A 20,759-nucleotide genomic window follows, 5' to 3' on the forward strand; every position below is an offset into this window, starting at 1 on the left:
GCACCAATAAACCTGGAAGATCAAAACATCATATAGGAAAAGAAGAACTGCATGATATTATAGACTGGAGCTACAGAAAGAGTGACAGTAAAAGTGCAAGTTTATAAACTGATTAATGAGAAGAAATTCTATACAAGTTTTTTAGTCAGAGATAATGGTAGAGTGAGGAAGACCTGGATGTCTCAGCATTTGCCAGTATAACAATAAGCCATAGCTGAGTAGAAGTAAATTTGATCTTAGAAATATTAGACAAGGAAAAGCTTAATGCTACTCTGTTAATTGTTATAGCCAGTATCACTGTGGTCACTCTGCATTCCAGGAAGGTGCATTCTGACTGGCTGAAGCGCAGAGAAATGGCTGCTAGGACAATTAAGGCAATGAAGAGTGTCTCATATGAGAGGAAAAAGTAGTTTCACCTCTTTCAGACCAGAAAGGCAAAGGCTGACAGTGGACACAATTGATTCAGGCAGGAGTGGGTGTAAAAAGTCAAGAAGAAACAAGAGCTATAAAACCAAAGGGCAATGTTAACAAAATAAAGAGTAAGTACAAACTGGCCTTGCCTAAATTCAGGATGAAAACTGAAGGTTTCTGACCACCAAAGGAGACAAGAGCTGTTTTTTCCATGGAAGTAGTGGGAGAAAAAAAAAAATTAACTAGATGAAAACTAGTGCTTAATAAACATGTGAACAGCACAGTAACCTACAGCAAGGTCACGGATTCATTAGGTGAAAGTACCCTTATTAGTCCAAAATCACTTTCTTTATGAATTAACTGACTGTTAGGACAATTTACAAAGATAAGTGAAATACAGTACAGAAAGAAAAGTTCTTGTTTATACAAAGGCTAGGTTCATAGTGTTTTCCAAATAATTCAGAGAACAATTATCTGACTGTATCTCTCTAAGGATAACTCATTTAAAAGTAACTATCATTATAAGACGCTTTTAGGGATAACATCTCTCAGCTGAAGAGGTGCTGGAATTTCAGCGGCCACTATCCAGAATCCCATCCAACTCAATTTAAGATATCAAAGTCTCTCTCTTGTTTTATATTCTGCTTTATTCACAGATAGAGAATGAAAGAAATATTTAAAGAAAAAAGAAAACTTCCACTTTTGTTTCTTGCAAGCCTTTCAGTCTTCACAAGTTCTTCCAACAGGCTAAAATGTGTTTCAAAATATTTTATTAAATAGTAGGATCTACTGAGTTCTAAGGTCAAACAGAAAACTTGAAGTAGGGAAGTTACCTCCAACAGCTGCTTTCTACCTTAAATTACTTTTAACATTTAATCTTTGTACCTCAAAACCACATAGTTTCTAAATGTTGTGTAAAGTTTTGTTAAATGTTGCTTTCTGAGTTTTACCTCATTTTAACTAGATGAATTTGAGAATCTTTGCTCTTTGCAGTGTTTAGTATTTTTCATAAAATATTTTTTTTAATAGCTCTAAAGGTATGTTAATTTAAATTATCCAGATTCTGCCTTATGTTACATGAGGCTAGGTCAAATAATTTTAGCTTTATTAGCCCACTGGGGAAAAAAGCTTATATTTCTGGACAGTATGTTGTAAAAATCAAGTTGGTGAAACAACGAGATAGCCATGCCATGAAAATGCAAATACTCGAAATTAAATATCAGTCTATCTCTCCCTCTTCTTAAAGAAAGGGTATACCTAGAGAAAGTTATTTCAATTCTGACATTAGTCTGTGTTCTCTAGGACATGGTGACTATCAGCATTTAAAAGTCTGCGTACTCCCGAAATCTAGATGTACTGTTCGGTTTAGTTTAAAACAGGGACATGTTTTTTATATGACGGTCTGTATGTAATATGTCATACCTACGTACGTAATGCAATAGATTAATAGTCATGGAAGTTTTACTTATGGTAGTGCACCAATACTAAAGCACTGCTGTGTCCACAGTAATGGGTAGAGCACAGTACTCACAATCATGTAAGGATATCTGGTAAGCTGAGAATTTTCTGGACCCAAAATCTTGGCTACTGCCCCAGCTATAAACTTTGTTCCCCTGTTTTGATAACAACATTGTTTATATTATAGATCAGTAATGCAGCAAGCAAAGTTCATTACTAAAATGCATGAATTTCTAATGTACACACAGATGATCATTCCTGACCAAGACTTGGTCATTTTACATACCTCCTTGCCCTTCATGGTTTTTTGCCTTGTTTAGCTATAGTCCTTCACAGGATTTGGTGCAATCACGCCTCTCCAATCCTGGTATACTATGCCTGTTGGGAAGATCGGTGTGTTTTTGAAAAATATGTCGTTTATCCAAATAACTTCACATTATTATTTGTATTCAAGCTAATGAATTAGTAGCTTCAGTTCCCAGAAGCGGAGTTGACATCTGCTTCCTACTGGGTCAGTCAGCAGTTTCCATAAATTACTTTAAATATTCTCAAGCTCACCATCTAGATCAATGACAACAACACCAGCAAGATCTTAAAGTCCGCACCTCATTGCATAGCTTTTAATGCAGTCCCACAAGTATTTTTAAAGCAAAAATAAAAAGCTTAATTTATATTCAGATATCCTTCACAGAGAGGCATAAAAGCAGCTCTGCATTCTTGCATCCACTTTACCATGGGAAGAATTAGCATAGTTTCCTGTTCTTCTCTTCAAGCGTGTTGGCTGCAAGACTTACTGTTCTTTCATCTCCGGAAAAATACCTAACCAGTACACCTCTTTGCAGATCAGGGCTGAAACCAGGAACAGGGCTGCTTTTGAAGGTATTTTAAAGAGCCAGTCTGAATTCTTATCAAACTACAGCTCCTCCACAGTCAGTATGAGTGCCTTGTGCCAAGTGACAACTTGGTTCTTCCTGTGATAATATACTCCATCTTCAAAATACTCTGAATGGTAAAATACACATACATTACATTATTTTCTAAGAAAAACCTTCCCTATCAGCTTCATCTGTGTTGAATTCCTGGTTCCTATACAATCTTATTTAATGAAAATGCATGCATTACCTAAAATCATGAATTGCCAGGTTACATTGTAAGATAAAGCACTTATCTACAAAATTCTCAAAAACAATTAGATCATCTAACGTTTTTGTGCAAATGAATGACTGTAAGCAGTTATTCCATTCGATGGTAGTGCTCATTATGTCCTGTAAATAATAACACACATTTGAAATGGTAACACACTTAACCCATACTGCAATAGTTTTGACTCTGAAGGGAGAATGAATTTTTAGCTCTAGATGTCAAAAAGAAAATACAACCTTGACTGCAGTGAATACATTGCAACACCAGGGAAAATCTTCATCGTGCCAGTTTTTCCTATTACATACATAACAACAGCAGCTGTCTTACTGAAAACAGGTCAATGGTCCTTCTCGTCCAGGACTCATTTTCCAAAAATAGCACACACTAAACACTTCTGAGAAAATTTTGATTGGAAACCATACAGAGAAATCTCCAATTAAGAGAGGTCCTTCTCCTCTCTAGATTGGCTAGTCTTCAGTCATGAAGTTTAATGTCACTAGCACATTTTAGTATTACATTTAATAAGGATTTTAGTTATTCTTGATATTATTACATTTTAGTATCAAAAATTTCATTTTAAAATTATCTCAAAAAGTAATTGCAATTTTAGTGAAAAGTATGGGGGTTTCTTTTCTCTTTTAAAAATCCCTTTTGGTTTTCTGTTAGGAACAAGGGAGCACATGATCACAGAATCACAGAATAGTAGGGGTTGGAAGGGACCTCTGTGGGTCATCTAGTCCAACTCTCCTGCCGAAGCAGGGTTACCTACAGCAGGCTGCACAGGACCTTATCCAGGCGGGTCTTGAATATCTCCAGAGAAGGAGACTCCACAACCTCCCTGGGCAGCCTGGGCCAGGGCTCTGTCACCCTCAGAGGGAAGAAGTTCTTCCTCATGTTCAGATGGAACTTCCTGTGCCTCAGTTTGTGCCCATTGCCCCTTGTCCTGTCACTGGGCACCACTGAAAAGAGCTTGGCCCCATCCTCCTGACACCCACCCTGCAGATATTTATAAGCATTTATTAGGTCCCCTCACAGCCTTCTCTTCTTCAGGCTGAACAAGCCCAGCTCCCTCAGCCTCTCCTCGTAGGGCAGATGCTCCAGTCCCCTCATCATCCTTGTAGCCCTCCGCTGGACTCTCTCCAGTAGCTCTTCATCTTTCTTGAACTCGGGAGCCCAGAACTGGACACAGTACTCCAGATGAGGCCTCACTAGGGCAGTGTAGAGGGGAAGGAGAACCTCCCTCATCCTGCTGGCCACACTCTTCTTGATGCACCCCAGGATTCCATTGGCTTTCTTGGCAGCCAGGGCACACTGCTGGCTCATGGTTAACCTGTCGTCCACCAGGACACCCAGGTCCCTCTCCGCAGAGCTGCTCTCCAGCAGGTCCACCCCAAGCCTGTACTGGTGCATGGGGTTGTTCCTCCCCAGGTGCAGGACCCTGCATTTGCCTTTGTTGAACCTCATCAGGTTCCTCTCTGCCCAGCTTTCCAGCCTATCCAGGTCACGCTGAATGGCAGCACAGCCTTCCAGTGTGTCTACCACACCTCCCAGTTTGGTGTCATCAGCAAACTTGCTGAGGGTACATTCTAACTCTTCATCCAGGTCGTTGATGAAGAAGTTAAACAAGACTGGGCCCAGTACTGACCCCTGGGGGACACCACTTGTTACCAGCCTCCAACTAGACTCAGCGCCGCTGATGACAACCCTCTGAGTTCTGCCATTCACCCAGTTCTCTATCCACTTCACCGACCACTCATCCAGCTCACACTTCCTCAGCTTCCCTAGGAGGATATCATGGGAGACTGTGTCGAAAGCCTTGCTGAAGTCAAGGTAGATAACATCCACAGCTCTCCCTTCATCTACCCAGCCAGTCATGTCATCGTAGAAAGCTATTAGATTGGTCAGGCACGATTTCCCCTTGGTGAATCCACGCTGACTAGTCCTGATAACCTTCTTTTCTTCCACTTGCTTGATGATGGCCTCCAGGATAAGCTGCTGCATCACCTTTCCCGGGATGGAGGTGAGGCTGACCGGCCTGTAGTTCCCTGGGTCCTCCTTCTTGCCCTTTTTGAAGATTGGAGTGACATTGGCCTTTCTCCAGTCCTCAGGCACCTCTCCTGTCCTCCAGGACCTCTCAAAGATGATGGAGAGTGGCTCAGCAATGACATCCGCCAGCTCTCTCAGCACTCATGGGTGCATTCCATCGGGGCCCATGGATTTGTGGACGTCCAGATCGCTTAAGCGATCCCTCACGCAGTCCTACTCGACCAAGGGAAAGTCGTTCTCTTTGTAGGCTTCTTCTCTTACCTCTGGGGCCTGGGATTCCTGAGGGCCAGTCTTAGCACTGCAGACTGAAGCAAAGAAGGCATTCAGTAGCTCTGCCTTCTCTGCATCCTCCGTCACCAGGACACCCGTCTTATTCAGCAGCGGCCCCACATTGTCCCTAGCCTTCCTTTTGCTGCTGATGTAGTTGAAGAAGCCCTTCTTGTTGTTTTTGACATCCCTTGATGATGATGGAATTCCCTCATCCATCTTTTCTTTACTACTCAGCATGCCTGAGACATGTGTACTTGTTTAAACGTTCCTTTTTTGTAGCAGAGTCCTCTTTTCTGAAGCTTTATCCAAGTAAATATCGTCAAGGCTGTAAAATGGCCATCCTGCTTCTGATACATGCTTTTTGGAACGCTGTGACCAGGCCTGCACATTGTATTTCAGATGAGTCCGCATTGGTAATTTATGAAGAAACTTTATTATTCTTTCTGCATTTGCCATATTAACCCTTAACATCATAATCGGCTTTCTTTTATTCTACTGGTCACAACACTTCATTTAATAGCACATGACAGCTTAGCCTTCTACTCAAAACCAACAAAAATTCTGTCAATGTCAAGGATTCACCAACTATAAAAGCTGAAAAACACTAGGGAAAGATGACCATGTAAAGAAGTTGCCTAGAAGTTGCCATCCCTGCCAGCTAGATCCAGCATTCTCTCTAATGTAACATAGTTTTAATTCCTGCAGTGAACTGATGGTAGTCTAACGGCTGCTACCAGGAGAGATGAGTTTCCTAACTACTAAGTTACATAGTACTGAATGACCTCCTAGACTATATTTAAAAAAAAAAATAGCAAATTCTGCTTTATATTTGATAGAGCAGGCACAGCATACAATTAGGAAACATGCAGCTACATGACATTAAGCCTCTACATGCAAGAAAGAACAGGATTTAAAGATACATCTATTTCTTTTGCACCTTTTATGTATTTGGTTAAGCATGTTTGTGTTTAGCGGAATGGATTTTACAACTTCTAACTCTGTGAATGCTTAACAGAATCCACTGCAAAGTTCAGTTATTTAAGTCACTTTTAAAAACCTCGATCGTTTATGGAACACTACTGAATGTTGTCTATTGTCTGTATTTGCATTAATCCCTCCTCTACAAAGAGAAAATATATTTGAAAAATGTCTGAGACATTCCTAGGTATGGAAGATAAAGGAGTCATGTAATGACCACAGGAAAATATCTTAATGCAGAGACATTCAGAGATCACCATAACCTGGGGCTCTCTGCTTTGATTGTTTAGTCCCACAGCTTGGAAATATGTTTTTCCATTAGGCACAACACCATTTACATTGGAGCCTGAGAACTTAATAAACATCAGCAATATCAAAAAAATATTGGTGCGGAAAAAACAATGAGTTTACATCCCTTTGCAATTCCAGTGAGTCAAAATTCATTTTAAAAAAAGAAATAAACAAATTAATATTCTTTATACCTTCCCAAGTTCTCTGACACTTATTGAACTTTATCAGGTCCTGAATTAACTTCTCTGCTGAATTCCCATTGTGCTCCATTTTGATATCAGGCATTTTTATCTAGCCCTTTCCCATAAGGAACATTTCTGTAAGGTCAGTCAGGAGTGGTTTTAACTTCCATGGACCCTTTTTGAAGTCAAAGGTTGTTGCAGGAATCTTGTGAAAGATACATCTATGTGATCCAATAAATAGGTGGGAAAAGCCAGAGTTTAAACCAAGCTTCTCACAAAAGCACTCTTTTTCCCAGTTACCATTTCACTCCAAAAATGAGTGCATGGAGGGAAGAGACGGAAGTTGATGAAAATTCACAGCAGTTAATGCATTTTTAAATAGGACACTCATTTTTAATCCGTAGTACTTACAAGCAATTATTAGCTAAAATATAGAATTAGCAGTTCATAGTTTATATATATAATTCAAAGGCGGGGGCTAGTTTAATATCTTTGTGTTAGAGAATTAATTCAAAGCATTTCAATTGTATCTATAAAGTCAGTCTATGAGTGCTTTGAAACAGTGAACAGGAAAAATAGTGGCCAGGATCTAGAAATATAAGGCAGCCACAGAATGCATGAAGTTGAAGTTTGCATCTACTCTGATATCAGTCTTTTACACTGCCAGAACAGCATAAATAAGATTGTGGCTCAACAGAGCACCAAAAGAGAAGATTGCATTCCCTGTCTACATTACTACCATTACATTTATTTCAAATAAAGTTGCAATAACAAGAAATGAGTATTTTCTGCACGTCTCCAGTGGCTGAGGCTGTAATAGAATTAGGAAATTTTTATGCAACTTTATATAAATTTATGTAAATTTTAATGTATTTTTATGTGTATGTATAGTAAGAGATTATATACATATATAAGAATTAAAAGTACAACTTCAGTGCAGCAAGAAAGTATTTAAATATCCCAGAATTAACATAATGTTATGATGTATTTGCAGTTCTCAGGTAATAGAAGACATAAGAGCATCCAAGATCTTATCAGAAACTCATAACATTTAAAGATCTAATATGCTAATAAATTCCTTCATTATGGACTATTTTTGTTTTCAAAACTTCATCTGAAAACACTTGCTTATTAACTTTTTTCCTTGACACGTCATTTCTTCAGGGCAAACTTTAAAAGTATACAAAAACTTGGCTATCTGTCTAATGGAATTTTGAGCCATCTAAGACCTTAACTCCCATATGGATCTACAAACAATTAAAACTTGATGGGTTTTCTTAAAAAATCCAGTGCTCAGGGCGCATTTTGACATGCCAAAACATTACTAAAGTCTAACTTTTTAGCCTCAGTTTTGGTTTATTTTGTGAATGCATTAATTTTACTTACCTTTTTTGACATGCAGAATGCAAACTTTCCAGAACAGGAACTACTGGTGCCCACATGTAGATACAACAGCTACCAATGTCAAAATTACTGTTTCTATTCCCAAGCTCTTTCATCTCCAAGCTTCAACCTTTGTCACTTCCACTTTCAATTTTCATCCTATACTAGCTCCTTTGAACTGCTGCAATTTGACTTTATGGTTACCTATGTAAACTAGATTTAACTAACATGCCATGACAGTGCTCATATCATTTTTGCCTTGCAGATACATACTTAGGCTACTTCAGAACTTGTTAAAGAGTTTCCACATGCAAGAATTCTGTTTTTGTAGTCTAAACAGTACAGAAATTCTCAATCCATTTCTTTTATTTCTACTGATTCACAACTTTCATTTCATTTTTACTGATTTACATATCATTGCAGACAAAGCACCCATAACATTGGAATTTATTTTCTTTCTACTAACCTCTTTTTCTTAACAAAATGAGGTCCATTACTCTTCCTAGTAGTGCAGTTACTGCTGGTAGCACACTTCCAGTGCCAAGCAGCCAATGTAAGATGTAATGATTCATGGTATAGAAATAGGTATTGAATCGGCACCAACTGTACTTTTGGTGTCAGGTCCAGCAGCAAGAACAAAACCAATCCCTGCTACCCCACAGACGTGGAACTGGTCCCTGCCACACATGGGATATTTGCTAGAATTCATTTGTTGTGTATAATAGCCACGTTTTAAAAACCTGGTTATTTAAAATAAAAAGATATTGTGCATTTCTTTTCATTAAAGTATTACTAAACATCCTTCTATATTCTAAACAAAGATACATATTTAGAAAATAGCTTAGTATCTTTAGAAAAACATCAATTTATTTACTAGAAATGTATCAAACAGACTGTGAACAGGGCAGAGTAAGGCTTCTCAAAGTGCACCCACAAAGGTTTGCTGTTCAGGGTTGATATTACAAGTAATTAGTTTGACATTTAATAAATGACATTTCTAAGAGCTGCTAAAGCTGACTTAACAAGCAAACAGAACAACCTTGTTTTGGTTAGAAAAGGTAGTGGTATTGTTGCACATTTTATGTAAAGTGTTTTTGCCAGCTCATGTTGAAAACATCTACATGCATGAAATACTTGAAATAAACAATCTTTCTGTAAACTGAACTTTCTATTATGGCGCTCTCTGCTTAGAATAAATTCTGATAAAATGTCCTGTGGTAAAGGTGGTATATACCGCAAACTAAGGAGGCCCATACTGGAGTTATAATAAATTTACCCTGAATTAAAGTCACGTGGGTTTTTCTAGCATGTTTCAAATCATAAATAATTCAGACTGTGTCTTACATTTTTGGTCAAAAGAAAGCAGAAAATACGTTGAAATTATATGTCCTTAAACTTTTCCTAGGCTTTAGAATTTAATTTGATATTGGCAAATAAAGCAATCACTTAAGAAGAATCAGGAATGCACGTGTTAGTCCAGTTACCCAACCCACATTTCAAGAGCACTTAGAAAACCACAGTAATTGAAGAACTGTGAAATTTCCTGCTTGTGTTACAAAGAATATTAAGTGTTTATGTCATGACAGTCTCATCAGCTTTATTTCTGTGCATTATAAATCTTGAAACCTCTTCCACGAGCCTGTAATATCAGAGTATCATTCACCCAGTTCAGCTGCTTGGTTAGCACACCCACACCTCACCAGGGAAGAGAATGGAGTCTTCAACCCTTCTGGTAGAAATCTAGTTATAAATAGGTTTCCCATATAGCATTTTCAGACAGCATTTTTTACAAGCCTGGGGGTTTCTTGTGTAGGGTTGTTTTGGGTTTTTTTACAATTAATTTTACTTCACTGGTTAAACTTTGGGTGAGGCAGATCTACAAAACTCTCCTGTTTGAAGGGAAACATGAGCAAAGCCACTGACTCTTTTTGTTTTCCCCTAATGCCAGAGTCTAATGATGGTGCAGTCTACTGAACCAAGCAGAAGACCTGTCTCAAGACAGTATTATCATGTACACAAAAGTTTGTTTGAGATCTGGAGTACACAATGTATGAAAGAAAGTCAAAATGTGAAATGCTAGAATGAGTGAAAACAATGTCAAATGTCCTATCTTCTATATTCTTAAGATTTGGGGACAAAAGGAAAAGCATGTCCTTTCCTCTTTCCTTATTTCCTTCACTAATTCCTTTCATAATCTAAAAGAAAAGCTCCATAAACATAGAAAAAACTTATGGGAATAAAAAATACATATATTTTGTGAAAAAACTAAAATAATGTTTTCTCGAGAAAAAAAACTAAAATAATGTTTTCTCAAGAAAACATTCATTTCTAAAAACGGGAAAAGCTTAATAAAATCAAGTTCTTAGTTTGCAGCAGTCTTGAAAGAGCAGAAACATAACCTGAAAAAAACAAATGAATATACAGTTTTCCATTGTATTGTACAACCTCGCAAATAATGAAAATATTATGGCACTACAGCAACTCACCTTCACCAAAGCAATACTGGATTTACAAACAAAACAGAAGTTAAACCAGCACATGCCTGAATACCTTGGAGGTCCCTCACTGGCATTGCACTGGCACAGGGACATTGATGGCAGACGGCCTTAAAATTTCCATTTTAGAAAACATACTGTGTCTTCACTGACACTCCTTGACATCTCTCCTGCTACACCTTGCAGGTCTTTTGTTGCCCCCTGCTACTCTCTAAGTCTGATCCCACAGTTAATCTTCTCCCTTCAACCCCTTGCATAGCTGATCCAGGTTTCTTTACTTCAGTCATACAAACTCTTCCATTAAAGAACTCGCTTTCTGCTCACAAGGCACTTCCACGGGCCCATTTTATTGTAGTGAAAATGCGAACAATTGGGAAAGGAATCTTGTATACACATGAATGAATTATGCTCCCTCAGAAAAAGCCATTCAAACCACAGTTTCTTTCCCTTCTTCTCCATCTCTTACCATCACGGGTTATTTTTCAAATGTGCTTTCACAGTAGCTCTTCATTGAAATGAATGGTACTTTAGGACCTTGGTATTTGTGCAGTAATTACTATCGTTCAGCACTGTATTTAATAGGCAAGTGAGAGTACTACTAAAAATATAGCAGCGCTCAAAGATTGCCTACAAATCCCTTTAGAAATACATACAAAGCTGTAGTCCCAAACAAACCCTGTTCCATTCAGCAAAGCTTTTCTCTTAAACTGTAATGCAAAAACACAAGACGAAGAAGAAATAATACTGGGTCAGAAGAAACAGAGGAAAGAATAAAGACTGTAGTTCAAACACCTGTGGCCTTGGTTGCAAGAGCAAAAGTCTGTTTTATCACTGCTGCAAACTTCTCATTTTTTTTCAATTACTTCAAAATCAAGCTAACTCTAATTTGCTCTAAATAGCTTTTGATTTTACCAACGAAGCATCAAAGGATTTGACGGAGCACTGGAACAGGCTGTCCAGGGAGGTGGTGGAGTCTCCTTCTCTGGAGATATTTAAGACCCGCCTGGACAAGGTCCTGTGCAGCCTGCTGTAGGTGACCCTGCTTCGGCGGGAGGGTTGGACTAGACGACCCACGGAGGTCCCTTCGAACCCCTAACATTGTGTGATTCTGTGATTCTGTGAAAGGGCCTGAGCAGTACATAGTGTGAATATCTTTCATAAACATCAATTTGTTTTCCTGTCTTAGAAAGTGAAATATCCTCACCTTTTTTATTTCATGATTCAAGCTGTATTTGAAATGTACTGATTACTTGCAGTGCTATAGCTCTTCTCTCCTTCCTGCAAACCTTACTTCCAGCTAACGCTGTCATTTATGAAATGAAACATTTTACATGCTTTCCCATGAAAAAGCCTAATCATTTGTGCATCTTCATGTTATTAAACAAGTACATTTTTCTCTGATAGATGTATGACCGTGAACTGTGATGAATCAAGCAAGAAAAATAATCAGTTCCAGAGTTTCCTGTTGTAAGATGAGAGCGAGCCATCATAAAATGTAACCCCCACGAATTGTGCTAGATGGTTTGAAGTTATACTTGTAATAGTGTTAATTACCAATACCATCACTATTTTAGAAGCACACAACTGAAAACTAGTTACACTGGAATCTAAAAAGGATTATATCTCTTCATCTGACACTTTTTTTTTTCTGTTTGACAGAAAAATTGGCCATTTCTCTTACATAATAAGAAAAAATTAGGTAAATGTGCCTGAAGCGGACAGGAGTAATTTGATTGTTTCTTAAAAACCCATTTATACTGAGGACGCAGATTGAATCTCAGCCTTGATTCTTCCATTCTACCCCGACGTGACTGACTACAGATCACCCAAAATGGTGACATAAAAGGGAATTAGGCTGGGCTTACACTTCTGCTGAAGCTCAGCCACTAGCCAATGTCCCTTTACAGAGGAAAAAGGGACTGCAGATGTTTCCATAATGAGTGACCTCAAGAGAGAGTGTGATTCTGCAACTTGTATTTAGTAGTGAGCCCAAGCAACATACTAAGGCCTCTAGCTTTTGGCAATCCTTCAGCTCTGAAGATCAGAATTTCAAAACTGTTCAGCTGTCATACATAAAGCAGTACCATCCAACTCCTGGCCTTTCAGTTTCTGGCCTCTATTGCACCAAGTCTTTCATTCAGAAAACAGATTTCTTATCAGCATCATCTGTTAAGCCAGGGGAGGAAAACTGACTTCATTGGAATAGTTAATTTTCATCAGGGTTAATTTTCATCAGGGCATTCAGCAATGCTAATATTAATGTATTTTTTCATAGAAGACCTACCTGTAGAAAACATAGGTTTGGCAAATATTTACAGGTATATGGCTTCTGGGATCCTATTTTCTTTACAGTACCAGATCTGTCATAGCCTAACTATGAAAACAAATAGACTAACAGTGACTTGAAAAAGCACGCTATTTCAATTAATTAAAACAAAGATGAAGAATCTGAACCAGGCTTTTCTGGTCAGGGTGAGCCATTCTGGAGAGAGCTGTATAACCTTATTAAGTCCAGCCATAAAAGATGGGTGATCTTGCAAGTGTTTCAATCTTAGCATTATTTTTTCAAAGTATAAATCAGATGGTTTATTTGAAGCACCTCACTAAACATTGAGAGTGCTGCTAGTATGTTCAGTGAGTCTTTCTTCAATCACGCTTTTGCACGAATGGGCAAAATAAGCATTCTTACCAGCCCTTCCCATCAAAATTAGTCAACACTTTTCCATTACGATGCTCTGTTTTCAACTGCTTAGAGGAACTTCAGCTATTGAAGCTGAAGTTTTCTTTGCTGAGCATATGTATCTTTAAACAAAAAAACTAAAAAACCTCCCAAAAAAACAAAATCCCCCAAAACAGCCTACTAGACCAAAACTGAATTCCAACTTGCCTCCTTGTATTCTGCTAGAATATCATTATTCCATGTGACAGAAATAGAGGTGGGCAACAGAATGAAAAAGCTGAACTAAGCTCAAGCCAGCGCCTGATTGCGACTCGTCTCTGTTCATGAACCAAGTCAATGCAACATTTCTGGCATTATTTCCTTATCATCAAATACGTTTGATTTCTCACATATTTGTCACCCTTTAGCTTGGATTGTTTTGGCTGATAGGGATAAGCTAGACTCTTGATTAAACTCACATCCTTAGCTATCTAGCTCATTGAAAGAGAAATATTCTGCATTCTATCACCTTTATATGAGGAATAATTTATGGCAGCAAATAAAGAGAAAAATAAAACAGCTTCAAAGTTCCGTTCAAAATATTTCACACTTTCGCTGAGAGGAGGAGGAATGAAAAACAGGCTCCAAGTCAACCTGCAAGTCCCTTATGCTCTTGCAGGCCACAGTGTACTACCAGAAGAAAAGAATCAAGGCCACTCCACAGTTTACACTACCTTAAACCCATCTAGTTCCTCTGTATCCTGTTAATCATATGAACTTTACTCAACAAAGGTGAGTAGAAGACAGCAAAAGAAGCACTTCTACTCCTCTTCCCCCAGTCTCTCCAGAGTTCTGGAGGAAGACTGACAGCAAGAAACACCGACAAAAGTATGTGTTGCCTCTCCATCTTGCAAGATGGTATTATGAACCTTGGTCATGGAAATACTGTAAGGAGCTATATTAACAAGCTTGCAGAACATTAGTGAGATTAGTGAGTTATTCTTCTTGTTATCAATGTTTAAAAAAAGGCAGCTAGCTAATTGTTTGACATTAACAAATAAACAGATCGTATCCATTCTGTACTATGAACAAAGTATCCATGTCCACTTTGCTGTAACTGTAAGCAAAGTGGATCAGCAGATTTTAGGACTTCATACGTATTTCTACATATGCCTAGTGATATACACACAAACTGATGTTAATGTACAAGAATTGATGTTTGCCTACAGCCTTGAAGTTCTTGCCTCATATTTTTAACTGAATTAATTATTTAGCTTTTATAACAGTGTACCAAGCTTCTTCTACAAGAGGAATGACAATATTCATAATTTAATATGCAGTTTAGACTCAAAGAAATACAACCAAATCCATACAAACATTTACAGAATTAGTCAGTTTTTGTTCCCAGGAGATATGGGAAAAGCTCTGGTCCTCTTACTTTACAAGACAGCTGGACTAATGTCATTTGTTAAAAACATTTTAGAATAAATCTTGACATTTTTAATCAAATAATTTACTGGTTTTTACCGAAGATTTATTCAGCTAGTCTGACAGTTGCTTGAATATGGTTTGAGGAATATTGGCACCAATCATTGAATAAATTATTAGAAAACATATTTTTCTTGCATATTCCCAGCCATTTTCACTTATTTATCAGTTCCCAGCTCTTAATGACATAATCCACTAAGTCGAAGGAAAGAATCACTTTTACCTCAAAAAGAGGGATAACTTGCAGTTCGTGTTCTTTTAATATATTTTTGGAAAAAATCGTATTTTTTCAAACACATGGACTTAAAAGCTTTAAAAGTACTAAATAGCACATTTTAAAAAACTATTTCCTTGAAATTAACATTTTTGCAGATATTGTGAGGATATAAGGCTTTTTTATAAAAAAAGATACGTAACAAACATCATCTCATAGCTGAGCTGATACTCATCTTCAGCTTCCTCTAACTATAGTACAAATGTGCAGGTAGTACCAATAAAGTAATCAGTTATTTTGTTTTAAAATATGCTGTCAAAATATGTTCCTCTCTCTTTTCATTCAAGACCCCAGCACTGCAATGTAATCTGCTAGCATTTACATCAGGAAATTTGCACTTATCTAGGGCTTGCTCACATATATCAGCTCAAAGAACCAGAGTATATGTTTCTGACTAATAGAGCCAAATAGAAGACTATCGCAAAGTAAAAACAACCACATCCTTTAAAAAGGACAGTCACATTTTTTTGCAAGATTGTCTAACATTTTTCTGTTCCACTGAATATCATCACAGCTCTCTCAGTGACTCCACAGAGGTTTCTACTCTTCATCGCATACAGCAATGTGCACAGCGTGAATCGTGGGAGCAGGATAGCCAGCCTTGTTGGCCAGCAGATCTGGACCAGCTAGGAAGGAAAAGTAATCCTGTGCTGAACAGACTGTAACAGATTGCTTCCTCCTTGTAATGAATGGAGGACCAAAGCACAAACTGTAACTCAGAGCTAGCTCCCTGCCTGACCTGATCTGGAGGAGGACAACTAGAGGCTGTCGCTGAGTCAGTTTAAGGCAAGTTGTCATGCGGCAATTTAATCTAAAGAACAATCAAATACAGGTTTTCAGAGCCTTCCTTTGCCTTCTTAAACAATATCTGCAAAAACACATTGTGGATATAGTCTAAACATTCCTGCTCATTAAGACAGCAGTATCCTATTGATGGTAGCCTAAATCAGTTCAGTTTTTGTCTGCCTGCATGAAAATTTAGATTTCAAAATGTGTAAAAGACCTAAACAGAAGGCATTGGAAGACAGAAAGGATGTTAACTTATTCTCAGTACCTGTTTGTTACAGAATCCATTGACTTTTCATAGTCTTACATTTCCTTATACCAAGATTACAGAGTGCAGAGAAAAAGGCAAGATCAGAGCAGACAGATAATTTTGCTGCTAGCAACAGCCTGCCTGGGGACTTTTAAGTGCAGCAGATTAAGAAAATGTTTAGTGACTATCATGATTCAGAGCCCAGTTAAGTCTGTGAAAGCCCTAAGAAGCATTTATGGAAAACACATTTTTGTTATTGTTTCTGTTTGTCAAGGAAAACTTGGGTCAGGTAAGTGTCTTATTTTCACAAGAATCAGAGCTTTTTATCCACTTCTCAGTGCCCTTTGACTGAAAGAGATGCAACTGAGTCAGCTTCTTAGGTCTCAAAAGCATTAAGCATCCAGTTTTGCATCAGGAGCTCTTACTGCAGATCTTTCTTCAGTCACATTATTTTTAGTGAGTTTGCACGGAGGAATGGGAGTTCAGGTTCTCAGCTGGTCCTTCTACTACAGCAGCTTAGCCCAGTGAAAAGCTAATACAAGCTAAAGTCAGGATTCAAGCAGTCAATGCTGGCAAAGGGGGTTTCAAACTCTGGGTTTGAAGGACAAAACATACAGGTTTCAAGTAAGCTTGAGAAGCCCATTCAGTAGGAGGGGATTAGGAGATAAATAGGAGTGTTGTCCCTGAGATACTTGGATTTACGAAAAAGTCTGAAATTAAAATTAAAAAATCTAAATTTCTCTAGCTTCCATGTTGTAAGCCTTTTGAAGTTTTGCAGACCATTAGAAAAAATACACTCAACACGAGGAATTTTTAAAGAATACCTCTGCCTCCTAGAACTCAAGATAACTTTTCTAATACTCAGTATAGGTTAATCAGATAATATCTACTCTCTGCATCAGTACAGAATTTACTGCTCTTTACCTTTGTGTGTGATCTGAAATCCAGGAATACCATATGGTCTAGGGGAAGTACAGCGTAAATCCAAGGATTTGCTTTAAAAAAACAGAAACAAAGCAAAATTTTATCTTTTTTTATATTTCTACAAGCTTAAACTGTAAGCAGAAGTCTCATACTGTGTAAAATATCACTTCAAAATATGTTTTTAAACACTTAAAAGTCAAAAGTAACTGTTTGAATAAACACTAGCTTTTGGGTTGGGGACTTTTTAATGCTTGAGTCTTTAATTTCTAAATTAGCTGTTCCTGTTAGATGTGCTTAAAGTGATTCCAGTCTAAAAACTGCTTTGTGATAATATAAAATAAATTGATGGCTTCATTCTAGTTCTTCACAGAATGACTTCTTTCATTGTGACTTTAATTAGCTGCCACTCATGTTGGAATTGTGGGTATGGAAGTCAAAGAATTAAAGTAAGCGAACATTTTCTCTGGTAGCACTCCAAAACACAAATTTGTCCATATTGGTAAAGAAAACTGGGCAAGTGGCATTGCATACAGATATAGTGTAGCTGTGAATAACTGGTGTCAGTGAGACAAGGAGAATGACTTCTGGGAAGCTTCATTCTCTTTTGGATGGGTGGGAGCAGGCTGGTCTGGCCTTTGCTTCTTCATTGTCATGTCAATCTGTCTCCTCATCTGTTCACAGGCTGCTCTGTGGAGTAATTCTGTCAGTCCCAGATGTTTCATATCTTTTACCACTAAAACAATGTGAGGTGTAGCTGTCATGGTTAGGAATTTTCAGAAATGAAAAAGTATATTCTATTTGAAAAATCAATTAGTGAAAACTACTCACTGTTCGTGAGTACCAGTCACATACTTGCTGAATTTTAATTCATTCATGGAGATTGTGCTTTTGGGCTCCATTAACTACATAAATACATTATATTAACATAAGTATGTTTATGTAATGTGTTTTAACCTAGCTGCTTAACTGTGGTTAATTTTGCATAATGCTGGATGCATAAAACGTACTCTTCCCAGGGAACAAGTTTGTTCCCATGGCCAGTTTCTAGAACTGCTGTGAAATAACTAAGAGCCACAGGAGCCTCCATGCGATACACACAGCTCAGTTTCAGCTCTAGCTTGGAAATGAGGCTACCAAGAATTGCCATAGTCAACAATAACACAAAGTCCTTTTAAAACTTCAGCACTTTTTTCCACACCTGCTGTGCAACCATGGTCAGAAGGACACAGATATTATCAAAAGATCAACAGGAAATTAATGGAAAGGAAATCACTACCACAACTCATGTATGTTATTGCGTTTGGTATTTAAGTATGCCATCTTGCAAAGAATGCACTTTTTCCCAATTTTATTCAATAGCCAAATTCATGTTCATTGAAGATCTAGGATACTATATGTATACAAAGTTACTACAGGCTTGTCAGATTTCATCAGTGTTAAAGGTATTTAACCTTTTGCTTACCCCAATACCTTGTTACACCCACCAAGAACAGTTATTATCCAGAATCATAATGCCCAATTCTGCTTTATTACTGAGATACGTTACACTTTCCAAAAATAAAATCCAGATTATACGTCTTGGTTTTAAATCTCTCATGTTCTTTTATAATGTACTCCAGGAGTGACCAGGAGGCTGATCTTCAGTTTTTTGTGAACTCCAAGTATGAAGGTAAGGTTACCTGAGATACTCAGGCTGTAAAGAGGTTACATTGAAAGCAACGTAAGATGAAATCACAAGTATAGCTATATTTTCTTTTTCCTTGGGAGTGTCACCACTGGAACCTTACATAAATTCACAAGCATTTGGAGACACTAAATGAGCTTTCCTGCAACTCTTGAAGAATCTTGAGGGCCTGATGTAAGAGAAGGCAAAAGAGAAATTCTGAACAGGATTTTCCATTGATTTTGCATTTAGTGTTCATGTACTAATGACGGTAGGCCACTTTCAATTCTATTTTCAGCCAAGTCTCTGCACTTCAATAGATATATATAATTGCAGTGGATGTGCATGTGCCCTTAAATTAGCTAGGCAATGTGTTCATGTTACTATTTTCCCATAAGAAGATGCAAATGCAACCACAAGTGTGGGAGATAGTAACAGACACACACAAGGTCTTCAAGTAAATAGGGTTGTGTCTGCAAAATGTTGTCACAAAGATACAGATAAACTCAAAGTAATCAAAAAAGCAACCCAAAAACTGAGGATTACAGACCTCAATGCAAAATCCATTTGCACATAGCTTTCCTTCCCCCCTGCTTTTTCTGCTTCATAGTGGTCGTCTTTGTTTGTTACTCCCTACTTCCTCCCCTCGTTATGATTCCACTTCCCTTTTCTATCTAGGTGCACACAAGAACTGGGGGATGGAAAGGGGATACTAAACAGTGGAAACACTTCAAAATCATAAAAAAAAAATTTTTGGTAAATATATTAAGGTTTGTTCTTTTTGGATGGAAGCAGAAGCAAATAAAAGGTATTTCACAAGCTATAATTTTCTCTTGCTTTGAGGATATGTGGAAAGAAGCAGCCACAACTCACTGATAAAGCTGAATCATTTTCTGTGAGTAGCCATTTCATTGTGCTTATGCAAAGCAAATATAATTACCCTGCTAAACAGATAAAATGAAAAGTGTCTAAAACTACACACTTAGATCTCTTTATTTTCCACCAATATTTTAATCTCAATTTGAAATTGAAAATGTTCTACTAAGAATGTTCCTTAAAGTGCTAGAATTCAGACGGTAAAAGGAAGTTGCTGTCAACAGTTTTGAGGCATTATTAGAAAGGTATTTGAAATGGTAATAAGGATGTTTGAGAAATCGTTAAAACTAACAAAAGCATAAAGCAACTTTTGGGAAGATTCAGCTCACTAAGTATCAGCCAAGATTGCAAATACATGTCTATAATGGGTTAGGGTGTGCTCCATTACTCATGTTGGTGAGTGGGCATGTGTTCACACACATGTCTCATCAGAGCACAGAGGCTGCGGCCATGGGTAAATACTTACAAAAACAGTTAAGAGCTGCGCAGCCCAGGTCTATGAAGATTCACAAGGGGTGGTGCTACCACCAGGGAGAAATGTGCCACAGAATGTTTATGCTATGCTGATAGGAACAGAACAAAGGGAAAAGCTGATTTTTGGGAGCAGAACTGGGTCAGATCTTCAGCTGCTGTAAATGATCACCACCTTGTTTAAGTCAAGGCAATCGAAGATCTTGTTCTTTTTGTAGATATTGTGGGTTATTGTATAACTGATGTTTTAAAAAGGCAAAGTAGGTACTCTAAAAATGATGTGCTGCTTTTTTTTTTTTTAATTTACGTTTCAGTAGTGTTTTACTACATTTTGGTAGTGTTTTAGTTTAGGTATAGGGCCTGACCAGAGATGACAGGATATAAATAGGAGTTTGACCACTAAAATCAATGGGAAAAAAAATCAGGAGTTTAAATTAGTAAGTTTATACATATGAAAAGGAAGGTTCAGTTCTTCTTACTGTAAGAACTAAAGTCTTTCAAGTATATCATTGCAAAGATAGCTCATCCTGCATTTCTCAGTGCGATCTTGGGAATAATCTATATATTGAAGAGGCAATAGCTAACTCAATAAAAATAAATGTAAACAAGCAAACAGAACTTGTATTCCTAGATTTTGTAGAACTTTATAATTTCTCAAAGAATTTATAGTAAGAAATTTACAGTAAATGCAACATATAACCTGTAAAAAGG

General features: G+C 37.6%; 1 protein-coding gene across 1 annotated transcript in view; it reads right to left on the minus strand.

Annotated features, from left to right (window-relative positions):
- IQCM (IQ motif containing M) overlaps positions 1-20,759 on the minus strand; it is a 108,953-nt gene that overhangs the window by 78,342 nt on the left and 9,852 nt on the right. The window contains 2 exon segments of the mRNA XM_075422097.1: positions 2,152-2,247; positions 17,039-17,109. Of these exon segments, the coding sequence (XP_075278212.1) occupies positions 2,152-2,247; positions 17,039-17,109 (167 nt within the window).

Source organism: Opisthocomus hoazin, chromosome 5, assembly GCF_030867145.1.
Source record: "Opisthocomus hoazin isolate bOpiHoa1 chromosome 5, bOpiHoa1.hap1, whole genome shotgun sequence".
Lineage (NCBI taxonomy): Eukaryota > Metazoa > Chordata > Aves > Opisthocomiformes > Opisthocomidae > Opisthocomus > Opisthocomus hoazin.